The sequence below is a fragment of the Equus caballus genome, chromosome 14 (genome assembly GCF_041296265.1).
Source record: "Equus caballus isolate H_3958 breed thoroughbred chromosome 14, TB-T2T, whole genome shotgun sequence".
In the NCBI taxonomy this organism is placed as follows: Eukaryota; Metazoa; Chordata; class Mammalia; order Perissodactyla; family Equidae; genus Equus; species Equus caballus.
The window spans coordinates 90445003-90462585 of NC_091697.1; the positions used below are offsets into that span (position 1 = coordinate 90445003).

The 17583-nt window shown below is 39.8% G+C and overlaps 1 protein-coding gene across 4 annotated transcripts in view; it reads left to right on the plus strand.

Moving 5' to 3' along the window:
* The window catches only part of ARB2A (ARB2 cotranscriptional regulator A), a 383076-nt gene extending 378127 nt beyond the window's left edge, over window positions 1-4949 (plus strand). For all 4 annotated transcript variants that reach the window (XM_070234560.1, XM_023618016.2, XM_023618015.2 and 1 more), the window contains one exon: window positions 4655-4949. In XM_070234560.1, the coding sequence (XP_070090661.1) occupies window positions 4655-4797 (143 nt within the window). In that variant the 3' untranslated portion in view covers window positions 4798-4949. The remainder of the gene's footprint in view (window positions 1-4654) is intronic.
* The last annotated feature ends 12634 nt before the right edge of the window (window positions 4950-17583 follow it).

The window sequence follows — 17583 nt, forward strand, 5'->3', positions numbered from 1 at the left end:
TTCTAAATGTTATTACATAAATGTAGCCTCCCTCTCTCTCAGTTCCATTACAAGACACTTTTTCTTTATTTATATAGTCTTTTGGGAAAACAAATGACACATTTTAGCAATCTGATCTTTCTTATATGATTTATGGGCTCATCCTTCAGACTTAAAGTTTCTAATCCTTTTGACCATTTGTGCTGTCTTTACTGCTTTGAAATTTACTACAGTTCATTTTTTAAAACAAGTGATAGGAAAGGATAAATATTCAGTGTAGTATTTTAATTGGAATATCCCCTGTCCCCTGCCTTTTGGTCATTTCACAGTGAATAACATCCTTGACAAACAGTATTTGTGGAAGGAACAGTAAGAGAAATAAAACACATTTTCTACTCTGTATAAGGATAAACGAGATAGCTACAATAGGGTTCAGATTATAGGGAAAATTAATCTCTAATGTAATAAAAAAAGAATTAACTATTCATTTTTATTTAAGCTGACCCTTGATCATCTAAATACTGCCTGTTATAACAAATATTATGCAGTCTTTTACTCTCCTGAAATAAATTCTAGAGATAACCTAACCTACCTACTTATAAGATTGCTAAATTATTGTAATACCCTAGTTAACATATAGAAGGAATAAAGGAAAAGGAACTCATAATAAAAATAATATGCATATCAATATCTAAAGTGCTGGGGGGTGGGAGAGTCTACATGAGAAGACCTCATAGTCACATACTTGGTCCTGTGCAGAGTCACGATGAAGTCGACAGCTGCAAATGCAGGCTGATGCAGGTGTGCTTATGGGCAACTCAAGTACCGTGGATAGTGATGCCATCAGTGATGAGATTTTCTCACATGTAAACCACCCTTGGTAATATTCTGAACAACATAAAGTACACAGCCCTGCAGTTTACATGGCAGTTGGATTCTTGGAAAATTCCATGTATATTAAAAATCATGCCAAAAGTACTTTGAGAAAATTCTAAGCCCATATAATTATAAACTGGTTTCTCAACTACATGAATAGCTGGTAGAACATTTGAAAACCATGTGGGATGCACAACAATTCTTCACCGGGCTGTACTGCCCTGCAAATTGCAGGATGTCCACCATCCCTGGCCTTCTCCCACTAAATGCCACAGCTCCTTCCAATCATCTTGACCACCAGAAATATCCCTAGAAATTTCCAGAATGCCCCAGAAGCCACTACTATGCCCATTAAGAACAAGTGAGTGAGACTGAGCAAAGCATTTTTGGTAATGAAGCACCGAGATGCTGTACATTGTATTCTGAGACTGAACTGATTTTATGGATTAGGGAACTGAATTCACCCGAAAGGTGAATTCTCCAGTAGGAACGACCCTGCCAATCCAAAAGGGTACAAAAGACATTCCCTGAGAACATGGCATGTACTTAATGTGGGAAAATTCTTAATTCAGTGTATTCCACTGAACTTCTCTAGATCGGGACAATGGGGGTTGGAAAAGTGGAGAGAAGTTCACAGTCCCTAAAAAGAGGAGCTTTTGAAAGGGGTAAAGTTGTAGTAGAGGAAAGGCCAGGCCGTGACTATAAAGCCCTGTTTATCTCCTTCAAATTGCACAGCTGGTGCTAAATGGACTAGTTTCCATGTTACCTACACATCTTACAGCTTATTAATAAATGGCTGCTTTTTTGATTGGCCTAAACTTTCCCCTTTTATACCCTTTTATGTATAGATAATGTAAGGGCCTAGTGTTTCTCTCCTGATGGAATAATTTCCCCTAAAGTAGTGTCTTTTTTAAGTACTAGAAAGCTGCTCTCAAAAGTTGCTGTTCTCTGAGCATTGCTCTGGGTAGATATTCATATTAATTTGTAAATATTTTCACTGAACTTTGTCCCCGAATTTTCAGAAATGGTCTCCAAACATGTTCTTGAAATGTGTATATGCAACTCCAGATGGACATGCAATTACCTAACTTCCAAGGGCTATTTTTAAATTATTAAAGATTTTCTTTCAAAAATTTAGAAAAGATAACCATTTTTGTATAAAATATTCATGTCACCACTCCTTAGTTTCTGGCGAATTCTTCCCTCCCCCCCATCCTCCGTAATTCAGCTTCTGATCCACCTTGCTTATTACCTTGACTCCTAGCAATTTCCCCTTCCTCTGACGGAACACAAATTCTCATTATTTATACTCTTAAATTGTTGAGAGCCAGTGCAGGTACTCGGTTATCTCAGGGACTTTGGTCTTTTCAGCCCAGGACTAATCAAGCAGAGAGTCATCATCAGCTAAAACTAAAAAGCCTTTGTAGTGATTTTATCACCAGGGAAATTTGCTCATCCTTTAGAAAGACTGACACCGGGAAAAAAAATAAAAGAGTTAAAATTGCTTCAGACCATTGACTCTGTAGGTCCCTCTAGATTCATAGATTGAATTGGTTTTCAAGGGACGGGAGGGATTATGAGAAGAGTTCTCTGAGAAAGCCGACACACTGATCATAGCCTTGGTAACACTAGTACCTGTAAGTGTGATCACTATGGAGGAAATGCCAAATGAGCCTGGAAGCATGGGAAATGAGAGGGACAAGAGACAATTAACACCTTTTTTTTTTTCTTATTGTGTTTGGGGATCGGTATTTCCATGTATTATGCATCTGAGAATAGTCTTTCAAAAAGAAGAAATACAATTGATTTTAAAATATTTTATCATTATAAGTGCAGTTATAGTTATTGAAATGAAACTAGAATTGCAAGCACAATAGGGACAGGCATTTCATAGACCTATCCAGACACTGCACCCCCTTCTAGATATACCCACAAAATATTACTTAAAGTAGGTATGTCTGAGCATACCCAGAACTGCTTTCAAGTTTGGAGAATATAAATGCCTTTGAATTCAAAAGAATTCTTTAAGATTGCCATCTGAAAAAAAAATCAATGAAACTTACAATAGTAAATATCTGGATGTTACATATATTTTAAGGAACTTTTGAAAATGTACACACCTATTGATGCAGGCAGGCATATATGTAATTTTTTTCCCCAAGAATTCTATTAAGATTGTCAAAATCCAGTCAGGTAGGTACTTTAGTGCCAGGATAGACCTACACTCATCTCTCTCCCCCACTTTATAACATTGAATTTTGCCCAAAATGAGTAAGCAAATAGAGAAATGGCCTCATTTTGTAGTCTGAATACGGTAGTGTTGGGGGATATTTCTCAAGGATATGACTTCAATACTGGATCTTAGTTCCAAATGCAGGTTCAGAAGGCCAATCTGCAGAGAAGATAGAGGGCATCCTTGTGAGGACACCTATAAAGAGAGGGGTTCCCTAGTAGGGCCGGCTCCCACAGTTAAGTCACATGCACAGACTGTAGCTTTCTGCTCTCTGGCCGACTGCAGCCATAGCATCCTTATTATTGTAACTCCCAGATTGTGATACTGTCACAAAACTGTTGCTAGGCAACAAATGTGGTTACCAGGTCTCAGCGAATAGCTGAAGGGGAAAGCAAAGTGTTGCACCATTGTAGAGTAACCATAGCAATGACCTACTATTACAGACTAAAGAATTATCATTAACAATGTTCAACTATCAGACAGAGGCCCCCAATCCAGAGACTTCCAGGCAGTATCTCTCTGCATAATTGAGTGATCTAGGAAGAGATTGCAACTGTTTCAAATCTATTCACTCATTATTTCTTTGGGACAGTCTTCGTATTATTTTTATTTTTCAATTAAAAAAGTGTTCAGTTATGAAGCTACTGGTAAAATGATATAAGCTATCACAAGGAATCAGAATCAGATTAATGTCCTCGTCTGTTCTTATTGTCTACCTCACTGTTGTTTTTTGCCTAGGTTAAACTGAGGGTAGATTTGATTTGAAAAATATTGTACATTACTATTAAATTGAAGCCATAGAAAGAAGCTGTAAAATAAAATAACCCGTAAATTGACAACTAAACCTGCATTTTCTAAGTTGAATTCCTCCTGACAAAATAGGAGGCCTAGAGGCTCTTTAGTAGTCACTGCTTTGAATCATTTTTGTTAGCTTTTCTAAAACTCTCGCCTAAAATCTGTAAAAAAAAAAAAAAAAAAAAAAAGGGGTGCCTGCTAGGACGCTTCTAGCATAGTCTCTTCTGAATCGGGTCCTTGATTAAGCTTCCCGTATAATTTGGTCGCAGTGACCTCGCTGAGGCAGTCGTATCTAACAGCACAGCTTCCGGGAGAGGCAAGAAAGATCCGATTTGTTTCTTCTCCTGGGAGGGAAAGAAGCGTGGGTGCGCGGGGCGGGCGCAGGAGCGGGAGTCGGCGCGCCGCGCCTGGGCGGGTGGGTGGCTTCTGGCGGGAGGGAGGGGCCCTTCCCGCCGCGCGCCTCCATTGGCCCGCAGGGGCTGCGCCTCGGGCGACCCGCGGGGGAGGTCCCGGCTGCGCCCTCGCGTCGGGGCCGAACCGGGGCTCCGATCGGAGGCGGAGAGGGCCGATCGCCGCCCCGGGCGCCGCCTGCGGGGACGTGGAGCTGGCGGCCGCGGGCCTCGCGCCGAGCCCGGGCGAGCGAGCCCGCAGTCCAGGTGTGGCGGGGCGGGGCGGAGGGCGCGGCCTGGGCTCGGGCGGCCTGGCGGGGGTCGTCCCACCGGCGCGGGCCGCGAGCGGGCCCCGTCGTAACGGAATCTGTGTCTTTTGCAGGCACCGACCGTCACGAGCTAACGTCCTGGAAGAGCTTGCCGTCTATTTTCAGATTCTTTACCGAAGCCTCGGAGGCCAAGACCAGCTCCCTGCGGCTGGCGGGGACGCGGCGCTCGCACCGACTGAAGCCCGAGGAGCTGTAGGCGGCGGCGGCGGCGGCGGCGGGCGCCGGGAGCTGCCCCGCGCGGGCCCTGCCGGCCTGCTGTCGGCGAGCCGGCTCCCAGCCGCTCATTAGATTGTCTTCTTCGCAGAGCACAGGGTCGTGATATATACATCTAAATAGCGTTTTGCATTATTTCTAGATGAGTGCAACTGTCAAAGCAATAGGGCTGCCCTGGCCGTGCGGCCCGCGGCGGAGCCCGGCCCCGCGCCGCCGCCGCCGCCGCAGCGCGAGGGCCCCAGCGCCCGGCCGCCGCCCGCTCCTCCCGCTGCCCCCACGGAGCCCGCGCGGCGCGGCCGGCCGAGCGGCGTCTGCGCGGTCCTACCGCCCGCCGCCGCGCTGCCGCCGCCCCCCACCCCGCCGTCCCCCGTCCCCCCTTCATTGTGTCCAGTTTTTTCTCCAAACAGAAGCAAACTTTTATTCTAGACTTCAAACTTCCATTTTAAGTGAGCTTTTCCCTGAGGGCGTCTTATGCCCCCCTTTTTTTTTAAGGAAGCCCCCACCCCTCCAAAAGCCAAATTTAAATTCAGAACATGAGTGCCATGATGTACTATGTAGTTTTGGGAGTGCAAATTGTTCTCTAACGATCTATTTTCGTTTCGAGACCAGAAGAAAAAGTTTGCATAAAAATCTATAAAGTACCGAATCCACATTACCGCTGAAAATCCTTGCCAGTTGAAAATGAGATTTTTACACGTCTCTAACTTCAGAAGAGATTGTTTAAACCAAAACATAATAATGAGCAAACCTTTTAAGTGTATTTGTGAAAGGTCTTATTTTCAATGGAATTTCCAACTTTATCATTAGTATTGATTTTACTTTTAAATATATAATGTGTATTGAGTGGCATTGTAATTTAAATAGCATACTTAAGTTTTGCTTTTTAAATCTTGATGTGGAGAAAGTTTGTTGTGGTTAATCCTAACTAGAATGATCTAGTCTGAGCTTTCCTGGAGTTAGATCTTTTTAGGGATGGAATTTTTTATTGTCATCAGGAAAATGAAGCTGTGTACCCTTGAGCCTTTTCCTTCTGAAAGGCTAAGTGGGGCTTAAATGTTGCTTTTAGTTTTCTGTTGCAGCAGCAGGAGAAAGACGTGATGTAGAGGATTTTCTCCTCTCTGTCCAGCGGTGTAATTTTCAGTAGTCCACGTTCTCTCTAGGGTTTTGCCCTACGGTTTCAACAGTTCTGTATTTTAATCCAGCTGAGATCTGGCCAACACTGTGAAATAGAAGAGGTAAAATAAGTTAAGATTTTGCTGACTTTTAAATTCAAATATTAAATCTTAACTATCAATTTTTAATTACTTGAAGAATTTAATTACCTAGTGAAGATTCTGTTTCTAATACATGGGGATCTGATTTTTTCATTCTTTTTTAAAGTGTGTGCAACAATATGCCTGCCTTATTTGAAGACATGATAAAATGTACCCAGAATGACTTAGAACTATCTGAATCCTCAAAAAAATAACTTAACCACTCATGGATAAAATGTTTTTATATTACAAACTGATTTCAGCAAGTTTTAAAACTGATAATGTCTGTGTTTGGTATCCTAGTACAGTAATTAGTTCATACAGTTTTAATGATGGCAAATTAAAGTGATCTTTGTCAGTGGTCATATATACATATCTTTTAATGTTATTTTAGCAAAAACAACATAGGAGGAAAAATCAAAACGTCATTTTATCCAGCTCCTGGAGGGCCTAAAATGTAAAACCCCAACAATGTCAAGCACATGGGTCTGCAATCTTTTTATATTTTAGAAGTAATGGTGAGCTGTGTAAAATAATGATTCCATCGAGAGGATTTGAGAATTGATGTGGATTGAATACATTTTTCAAAGTGTTATAAATTGTGTGGTGTTTTCAGTATATGAAAATGTTCACAGGAAACTGATTCTATTGCATTCTTTTTCATCAGCACTTGTGCAATGCTAAATTTGTGACGCCTCTGCAGCTGAATTAGAGCAAAGTAAATATGCCCAGCTTTTAAACCAGATCACTCCTATTCCTTCTCTTCAGTTTTCTCACCTCTCTTTTTAAAAACCAGCACTTGTAACTAGAGTAAATCACTGTTTAATTGCCTTTAATACTTTAAAACTTCCGAGTTGTTAGGCCTTGTTTAACTATCTATAGAGAGCTGTTTGCAAACTTAAGTTGTGTAAATGTAATTTCTACTTGTGGATCTGAGCTGTAGCAACCTGGAGAGAGCTAGGCAAACTGTCCCAGACCTCCAGCTGACAACTGATAAGATTCCTTGTAATGTAGGATTTTTTAACCTGTTGATTAGGGGTCTGTTGGTATAAATGTAATAATATCATTCATCTCAATTTCCTGGAGTAACAACCATCAGTGGGTAGTAGCCCGCCTGCTTGGAGGAGACAAGTGTTCACGATCTTTCTTTTCTGATCTTCTCCTCCCCATTTTGCTGTCCTTAGACAGGTTTTTAGGGAAGTAGAGGTTTAAAGTTAGGATGTGGGCTTTTTTTAAATTATATACTCAATTCTTAGAGCAAATGGGATGGGAAGCGAGGAGTTGTTGATAAATCTAAGATTCAAAATAGTCCTGTTAAAACTTAAAAGCCAGTTAATGGCTTTGAGGCTTTCTGAAGGTACGTAACCGTGCAACCGTTAAAAGTTTTCATGGATATTTGAAGGGGGAACTTCTACTTGGAATAATTGTTCTTTTCTCAACTTTCTGCTTTGTGCTTCGACCCAGATTGCATTATTGTTTATACCCCCCAAAAAAGGTAAAGCACAGGCGTTTCTTATATATTTCTGTTTATCGTTTTAAAATAAAAATAATTTTCCCAACAAGCAGCAGCGTATTTATTCTTGCTCAGAAGTTCATTTATTCATGTATGGAGGCTAATAAAAGCAGAAACTTAAAAAGAACGATGGCACAGCATTCACCGATACTCTAAACCTTATAGCTGCTTATTATTACGATTGTTGTTGCTATAAGGTAATATCCTACCTTCAGTTGAGTCACTATTTGCCATTGACCTTCCACAAAACTAACATTTTTTTAAGACATTTGTTTTTTAATATCTAAAATATCTCCTTAGCTGCAGGAAATTTGAACCCGTTGCTAAACTACCGTTTTATAAATCACACTTTAATATATCTTAAACAAACTTGTTTTCCAAAAGGAGTCTGGTGAGATTAAACTGCTCCCAAATCCCTGTATAGGTTCTTGGTGTGAAATCTAATCTGAAAATCTCTTGTTTACATTTATTTTGCAGTTTTTCCTTCTTTAAAACCCGAAACTCCTTTGAGAGACTCTGGGTGACCAAATATGGTAACTATGTTATCAGTGCTAATAAGTTAGATTTTTTTTCATGTTTCTCTGGATTATCTGGAGTTCCAGTCCAAATACATGTGTGTGTCCTGCTATAATCATAGTTTGTAACTGCAAACTGATGAGTTCCTTTTGGTGTCTGTAATCCTGATTTATTTAAGAAAGATTACTATTACAGAAAGTCTAAAAATTTCTCAAAAACTTTCCCCATGCCTCTGTAGAGAAAAATGCCTTTAAATAAATGTGGGACATTCTCATTTTTGAAATATGGGTGGCCAAAAAAAAGGGATAATAGTGGTGGTTATTTTATGATTACTTATTAGGGGCTGTAATAATATAAAATAAAAGACTCCAGGAGGTACTCCCTTTCAAAAATTGAATACTTTCCTTCCTTCCTTCCTTGTATAGAGTGACTGAGTGGGAGTCTCTTGAATTGTTCGTCTTCCTTTTATCTAATATTCCATTAATCTCCAAAAAGATCAGTTTGAGTCTGGGAAAGGGTTTTTAATCAACACTTCACAGAGCTTAAAGCTACCCTACCTAAAGCATCAGCTTTGTTAGGCGGTTTCAGATTTAAAGCATTTGCAACTGTCATGCACTGTACTAAAAGTAAAGAATGTACACCAAGTGGAAGATGTTGAAAAGAGGGAAATAGCACAAAGTCGATTAAGAATAGATTCAAGAATAGAAGTAGCCATCAAAGCATTCCAGCGTTTATCTCGAAATCTATGTAGGGTAAAAAAAAAAAAAAAAAGCAACAATGATAGTTTTAAACCTCACACTTAGGAGGGATGAATGTTGATTTAATTGATTCATTTGGATCGATGTTTTTAAAGTTTCACACCACTGATCTTTCATGTAGTGATGTCTTTAGCAGTCAGTGGTCTGACATGAGCCTTCTCAGATTTCATCAGTGGGACTCGCCATGACATCTAAAATTATGCAAGAGCCTGTGCAATGGTAACTTTGGAATTGGGAGACCTCGATGCCAAAGAGCATGGTTAGATTGAAGAACTCTTGTTAATTCTTAGCACAAAGGTTTTAGAGGAGTGGTAATTGTAAATGAACCATAAAGGTTAAAGTCACCAAATATTATATAGTGGGCTTTAATTGCTAGACAGGAGAAAATCGTCCTGAAAGTTTGACCATTAAGTAGATATCACGCAGTGACCAGTATTTTCCTCTTGAATGTAGAAAGCTTGAAAATGGAAATTTGACCTAATCCATGAGGCCTTCCAGGCAACTTTTCCCAGTCCTTTGCCCTGAGATTTGTGCAAAACCTTTCACTATATTCTTTGTATTGTTGGAGTTGGGTTCTCTTTGAAACAGACGTGAAACATGTTTCTAGAAGGAAATCTAGAGAGGCCCTGAATCTTTCTTTCCAGATCATTCAGTTTTTTCTTTCTTGGCTATTACATCGGGTGATATGGGAGGCTGTCATAGGTAGAATAATGTTGAACTGTACTTTGTAGCCAGCCTGCTGTACCAATACAAAGAATCTGAAACGAAAAGACAACCACCACCCCAAGAATGATATGTCTCTTTTTAAAGTTTACAATTTGAATAATGAACTTGGATAGAAACTTGGCAGGAAAACAAACCATGGCACCATCACATCACCAACCATTTTCACTTTTCTGTCCAATTTCAGAGTGCATGTGTTTGTGAGTATTTCACTAGATCAGTGACAGCTCTTTATTTGCATAATTATATGCTCTGGTCTGAAGAGAAAACTAACCCCCAAATTTCATGGGTCACCAAACTGCAACAATCAATGTTTTATCACGTATGCTAAGCAAAATCTAAGAAGCTATATGAAGTTTCTTGGGGAGTTTTTACTCCTCAGAAAATTAAAGAGTTTTCTTCTCCTGAATAGATTCGAAATCTTTCCAAGTTCTTTGTAACTGAATTCTGTTTGAAGGCAAAATTAAAGATTAACATGTAGATCTGGATCTTAGACTCACTAGCGTTACTTCAAAGTGGCTTAAGGAGAGCAGCATCTTTGGAACACGAAACTTTTAAATTCTAAGTACTGTCCACGCCATGAGGAAAAAAATCATTGGTCAAATTATGATTAAGCAAAATGAAGTCTGAATTAACTATGATTGAACATAAATTTCATTTCCTTCTTTAAAATAACTCAGGGGTTTTTTTTAACACCTAATAGAAAAATATGTATATATGCATATATGTACACGTGTGTGCACACAGACACATACATATACATATACATCCATGGGGTACATATGCACATTCCACCAGAAATAGACAACATATACAGTCTGTGTATGTCTTCTCAGTGTCTGTAACAGTAGGTAGTCAATATATGTTGATCACCAAGGTTGTTTTTAAACTTATTTTCTTTAAATTTTTCATGTTCAAATTCTGCAAGGCATTGTAAGAAGTGTTTTTAAATGCCTCAAGTTCACTTGCATCTGTAAATGTAATGTGTATTTGCGTGGAAAGTTGTCTTTATTTCATTAAAGAAAAATTGATTTAAACTGTTGGTGTCTTCAGTTTGTAGGCAATCTGCCAGACTTGAAATACAATAGACCGTAGAGACACACGCGAAGAGTGACTGTTGTGGAGTTATTAAAATCCTGGAAAATTCGCCTTTACCTGGGCTCTTAAGGAATATTCTAGGTGCATGACTTAATTCTGCTGCAAAAGGACTTAGCTATGAATTTCCTTTAGAAACATGTACTATGCCTTTTATTTGAAGTGATCTGTTTTTAATACTGTATTGGTAGTTCCCTTATCAGACAACTTACTGTCATCAAGAAAAACATTAGAAAAAAGAAATATTGAGAAAAAATTTTAAGAATTGCATACTTTTGAAGTATTTTATTCTCTGTCTTGAAGAAGGATGACAGGTCTTTAGGTCAGACATCAGAAATTTTCTAAATAGCCCTGTGATTGCAAGTGAGAAAGAAATCATTTCTCCCAAGTTTTTAATTAAAGTTGAATTACAAATGAAAGACATTTTCTTTCTTAGTCTAAAAACTTTAACGTCTGCTTGTCAGGAACACTCTCCCTAACCACCACGTCTCACTTTTTTACCGTCCTGACTGAAACGTTCACCTGCTTATCCTCCTCTGCGCCACCCCCATCGTCCACCTCCCCAGAAATGGCTGTTTGGACTGAAGGTCCTGCATTCCTCTCGATGAAAAGTCCTCAAAATTGAATCTGTAAATAAATAAATACAAGTTTAGCATTTTTATCATCCGAAAGGAGTTGGTAAGCAAATGTGTCAACGCTGCTGTCTGACTAAGCAGTAAAGACTGAGAAAGGAAGAGTAGACCTCTCCTAGAGGACCGTTTCAAGGTTTACGGGGTGAGGACCTATGTGTCCCTGAGCTAGAGGCATTTGCATTTTAATTTTTAAGGTATGAAGTCGTGGAAATAATAGACAATACATATAGCTAATTACTTTCTTTTCTCTATTTGACCTTTGTGGGAACCTTGCTACGAGTTTCAGATAGGGCTCAGTTTTCTACTCTGCCTGGGACACAGAAAAATCTGTTATTTCCCACTGAATTCCACACGTGAGGGGATTGACCCCATAGTTGAAAGGCCTAGGTTTTCTCTTTTTATCATTTTCATTTCTTTTTTCTCAAGGACCGCCTAATCCCATTGTGTCTGAAAAAGGTATCGCTGATCCAGTTCATCTTCCCATCTCCAGATAATTTTCCAAAGGCTTATTTCCTTGTTTTTTTTTTTTTTTTTTTTTACCAATAACTAAATAAATGGCCTTTTCCCAATAAATGTTCACACCTTCCCTGTGTACTAAAGTAATCAGGATTTGTCAACTGAAGAAATATTGATGGTTTGTTGGGGTGGTTTTGGGGTTTTGTGGGGGGAGTGCTTTTTGCTCTTTGCTTTTGCTTTGCCTCAGTAAACTACTTAATATCATCCCCTGGAATAACCAACTCTGAAAATAACCCTAGCACAGTGTCGCAATTTGGCTTTCATACAGTTTCGAAAGAAAACCATTAAAATTGCATTGATCTCACAAATATTGATCTAGTGCTTGATATCAAATACCAAATGAGATGCTGTCAGTTGCTGTTGATCATTGTGTCAGCTGTTTGAATTTTCGTCCTTTTCCTTCTTCATTGTCGCATGGATTCAAGTCGCCAGGGCTAAGTAAGATTTTCATGATTAACACAATTAAAATAAATTCTTTTCCTCTTTTTCAAATTTCTGTTTTGTCTAAACGTAGCTAATATTCTACCTGAAATTTTGTCACATGATATCATTATATATATGCATATATATATATATATTCTTCTGTAAAAAACATTTTACACGTGTGTAAAAACTTTTTTTTACAAAAATGTGATTCACCTACTAAGTAGGCTAAGTTTCTATTTAGTTCTTTATCTTAATTTTGAAATAATTTCTATCTGCAGCCTGCTTTCTTTCTACTCACTTGCCCTGTAAAAGATTCCATTTGTTTTAAGAGAATGCAGTTATTAGAGTACCATTTTAGAACTTAGAATGAAATCTTAACCATTTCACATTTACACACACTACAATAGGTAAATTGCTCCTTTTTTTCTTGCTGACAAAAGTATAACTGCAGCATTTGGCCAGCGTGGAGTTTAGAGAATTATTTAAATGGAATTGGATCTATGTTTTTAAAAATACGTTCTCAATAAACTCATGTTATCGAACAGGCTAAGTCATGCTGTGTTGGTTTTTTTATATCGTATCAAATCTGGAAATAGCGAAGTGCCTTTGGATATGTTTAAAGACTCAAATCGCCCTTTCTCTTTACACCCTCCTCTTTACTTTGCACATCAAGAGTTGATGATTACATTGCTTTGAAATATGGAACACTTTAAAGAGGAATCCATCCTACAATACCAGTTAACGTTGCTGGCTGACCAGACAGTACAGACTGAGAAATAGAGTGGAACCCTCCTAGAGTACTGTTTAAATTGTACATCCGCATGCACATTTTCCACATTGGCGGGGAGAATAAAATTCCCAGCCGCACAAGTTGTTGGTTTCTCTTCCCTTTTACACCTGAGCTCGGTTTGGGTACAGCGAAATGAAGCCGCGGTCTTCCCAGCACCATGGACAGCGCCGAGCGCGCCCCCTTCCCTCTCCGCTCAGCCAGAACCCCGAAGTTCCGGCCCTCGCCCGATTCCTCCCTCTGACCACTCCCTCGCCATAGGAAACTGGCTCTTGAAATCTTAGGATCCGAGCCCAAAGCGATAAAGAGTTTAAAAAGTATACAGTTTGTAGGTGGAGAGCCTTGCTTGCTCTATGCCCGGTGTTAATCAGAGTGCCCCAGAGTTAACACATTTGCCTGCCCCCCGAATTTGCATCTACTTTCTGATGAAAGCAGCGCCACTCTCAGTCATTTTTGTGGTAGAAGGCTTACCCCCACAACTTTAGCCAACTTTTCACCACCACCCCTTAGCTGGCCAGATCTGTACCGGCTCCTGTTTCTAAAAGGTCCGTACTATGAGCACATTCTCCCAGGGCTGCCGATCTCAGTCGCGAGAGACCTGTGTTCCAGGAGACCCACCCGGCCGTCGGTCCCACGGCTCTGCCGGTGGCTGAAGCTGTCGGGTCGGTTGGGTGAGCCCAGGTACTGGTTAATTACCGCCCCGAGGGAGGTGGCTCTGCAGCGGGCGCCCGGCCCCACGGCGCGCTAAACAGCCTGATGGCAACTTATTTGACAGTACTAAAAAGGGGGCGCGTCTGGCTCAGTCCCCACCACCACCTCTTCTCCTACTTGCAGACCTCAACTTCAAGCTCCAAATTTCGGCACGTCTCCCTGCTTGGCTTTCTTTTTTACTGTCGCGTTAAGCAAAGAACGATAAAGGAAGATCACTTCTGTGTGGCATCTTTTTCAGTGCATGGTCTCCCTAGCAACACTTGAGTCACCGCTCCTAAGACGAAACTAGTTTTTAAAGATTTCAAATTGCACCTTGCTTTATTGAAACTCGCCTTACTTGTTGGACTTTGAGTGAAATCTCTTCCTTCCCACTGGAACTCTAATCTAGTCTCCCATTCTCTTGAACCCACTTTGAGGACGAAAATGCTATGTTTAGAGCAGGTGAGATGGCCAAACCCAAATTTCTATTAAATATCGATTGTGCAAAAATAGTTTCAAACCAACTTAATCCAAACTTTACTAGAAAGGGTCAGGAAAGTGAAAAAGGGAGACAACCCTGGTATCTTAAGTTAAGGGATTTCTTTCCTTATAAAATAGCCTTGATAAACTGATTTCAAAATTGCTATTGTATAATCACGCGAGCTACATTTCACTACATTTCAATACGTTTCAGGATAAAATTATTCTTTATTTAACATAGTGTTACAATGAAAAATTTCCATGAATTCCTCAGGTTAGCAGCAATTTAGCTTCAAAATACTGTATTTTTCTATCGCTTAAGACACACAAACATTTTACTAACTATTTCACAGGTTAACAATTTAGTTTGTTTTTTCTTACAAGGCTGCTTTCACAAAGTTCCCCCCCCCCCCTTTTTTAGTGTGCACAGTCACTGCTGAATTCTCCCCAAAGATAATTTTTCCTCATAATGTGGTCCTTCTTGTGGTCTCGAGTCATTTTGCCCAAATACTAAGACAAGTCTGAACTGCCAGGGAGACTCGGCCATGCCTGGAGCGATCTGAACCAGCGGCACGAGCCTCCTACGAAAATTGAGGAGAACTCATGTTGACGCAGTTTGGCAGCTGAAGTGAGCGGGGTTGCAAAGGGGACCTGTTGAATTATAGTGACTTGGAGACTCGCATATTCTAGACTGGGATAGACTCCCCAAGATCTGAACCCGAGACTGAAATATCTCCATAATGTTTGCATGTCTTTGGCTGGTATATTTTTCGGGACCCCTTTCCATGAACTGAGCTTCCGTCTTTGGATAAACGGAATATTTCATTCTCACCTTCCTAGGGTTCAGGAGCAAGAAAAGGGGATCAAGTGCGGGGAATGACGTGGGACTTCCCTTTGTTGGCGCGGGGGAATTGTGGAGATTTTGTGTGGAATAGATAGCACTTACTGAACTCCTGGGTGCCTAGCATTTATTCCCTCAGTCTGGGTTTCCGGGAATCTCTTTTCTTCACTGGGAATTTCCCTTGTAACCCCGGGGACGGGGTAGCTAAGATCTCTATTTAATTAATCAGGAATTTCTTACTTTAAAAAAAAGTGTATTCTTGACACAGTTTCAGAATGACTTTTCTGGGTTAAATAAATCAGAAACTCCCAGACCTGGGTGGATATTTCAGGACCACTTTGCCAGAGAAAAATGTGGAGGAAAGAAGTACAAGAAGCTTATTTTTAAAAAAGAAATACATCAACACATTAAGTGATACTGATTAGGTCCCCCTGAAGGGAGCCTCTGCAATGGTGTTTGCTTGCCTCCTGTATGTGTCTGGTGAAATTTTAAGCCATTTCACAGCATAGATAGCCATTGCCCTCCTTTTATCTAAGCTTTTACTTTAATTCTAACCCTACTCTTTTACATAACTGCTGCTGTCCTATCCATTTTTTCCCCGTCAGAGTCTTTTAAAATAAGTTTCCCTGTCTCTTGCCCATTTGTCAGTGTCAAATATACACCGTCTATTTAGTTAAAGAAAAGTATGTATTTCATATGTTATAAAAGAACAGACTTCTTTATCTGGTTTCTTGGAGATCAATAATCTCTTAACCATTTGCCAAGACCCCTTGGGGAAGGGAGAAATGTAAACAATAACTGCCAAACTTCATGGTAATGTAGGTTAAAATCTTCAGGATGATCATTGGAATGCTGGAGGTAAGGGGGAACCAGTTCCGAGTCCCGCAACGACACAAGAAGGGACCGGAGGGGTCTGATGCGGGCTCCATCCTCTCCGACCTGCCCAGTGTGCTACCTAGATGGGAAAGTCGGGAGCTAATTCTAAACTTCCTTACATGACATCTTGGTTGCCTGACTGGTCTTCAAATAATTGAGCTGGGCGATGGCCGCATGACCACAGGGAGGTCGCAAAAGACAGTTACCCCATTAAAAGAAACACCATGATTTCAGTCTTTCTTGACATAATTAAAGGCTTTGGTCACTTTCCCTTATTTTATCCCATTCTGTGGAGAAAATCGTCTACTCCTCTGGCAAATGAAACTTTAAAGGAACTTTAAAATAAATCCTACAGTTTTATTTCTGCTTTTTAAAGTTAGTATGTATGTGAGGAAACAGACAAAGCATTAGAACAACTGAGTTGCACATTAGCTATCTAGCAGTGTAACTTAGAGAGAAGAATACACTTCGTTTCCAGCTTAGCCAACTTTTAAAACTATATGTGTTCCCGGAAAATATTACCTGATTGGATTAAATTTGCAAGAGATTCTAAACTAGGCTCTCAAGAAAGTAATAAAATACATGAAATCTCTTGAGTAAACAGTTGGGAGGGATTTTTAAGCATTCGAGGATCCGGTGACCCATTGAAGCACAACTCACTCAAATTTGAATTTTCATGATCAACTTTCAACCCTGTGAAAACGAGAGCCATTTGCTTAACTTAATCTGGAACATATGTTTGCACCAGTAGCAGGTTTTTTGGTGTGTGGCTGGGGCTGATCAAGTTGTAAATTTTCCGCTTTAGGTTTTCAGCGCCTGGTAGTTTCAGCCTCACACCTAGAGAGAGACTTTGTGGGGTTCTTCACCAAAGCAGCCAAGGTTTGACAAAAGGTTTCCAAACCACCCAGCTCTGAGTGTTATTGATTTTCCCAAAGGTGGAACATTTCTATACAAATTAGTTCCCTAAATCCTAAAAGCAAATAACATGGTAAACTCTCTTTTATTAAAGTGCTTGTAAAATGTCTATATAGAGGTGGGGTGCTTTTTTTTTTTCATTTGCCTTCCTCACCTGCAGCCTTTTCTTTATGGGACACACAATACTATGAGAGCAATGGGTGCTGTGAAAGTGACATCTTCATTCGACAAAACAATGTACAGGTCCTTTTGGTTTATCTTAATTTTTTTCCATCAGAAACTTGGAACTATTGATTTTCTGTCTCTTTGTACTTCAACACAAAAGAGTTCCAAAAAAAAAAGTGTTTTGATTATCTGAGAAGAATCACCTACTGATCAAAATAAATATACATTAGAATCCACAAATTGTCCTTCCTGTGAAACAAGATTTGTGGTGGCTTTTATTACCAATATTAAAACACATCTCTTTGTGGACATGAATTTTAGTGTTTAGGCTTTAAACAAATTATAGTATTTTTTAAATCAATTAATGATATACCATAATGATAAATGAAAGTAATAAGTTCCCTATGATCAGTTTAATTCATCCTGAAGTAGAAATGGGTAGTGGTGGTGGAAGCGAAAGGTGGACTCTGGGGGTAAAACCCAAGGATTGTAAATAACCATCTGGACCTGCTGATTTATCTTCTTCTTGGAAACCTCAGTCAGATCACTGCAGGAAAAGTTACTTAAGTCCTTTTTGAAATGC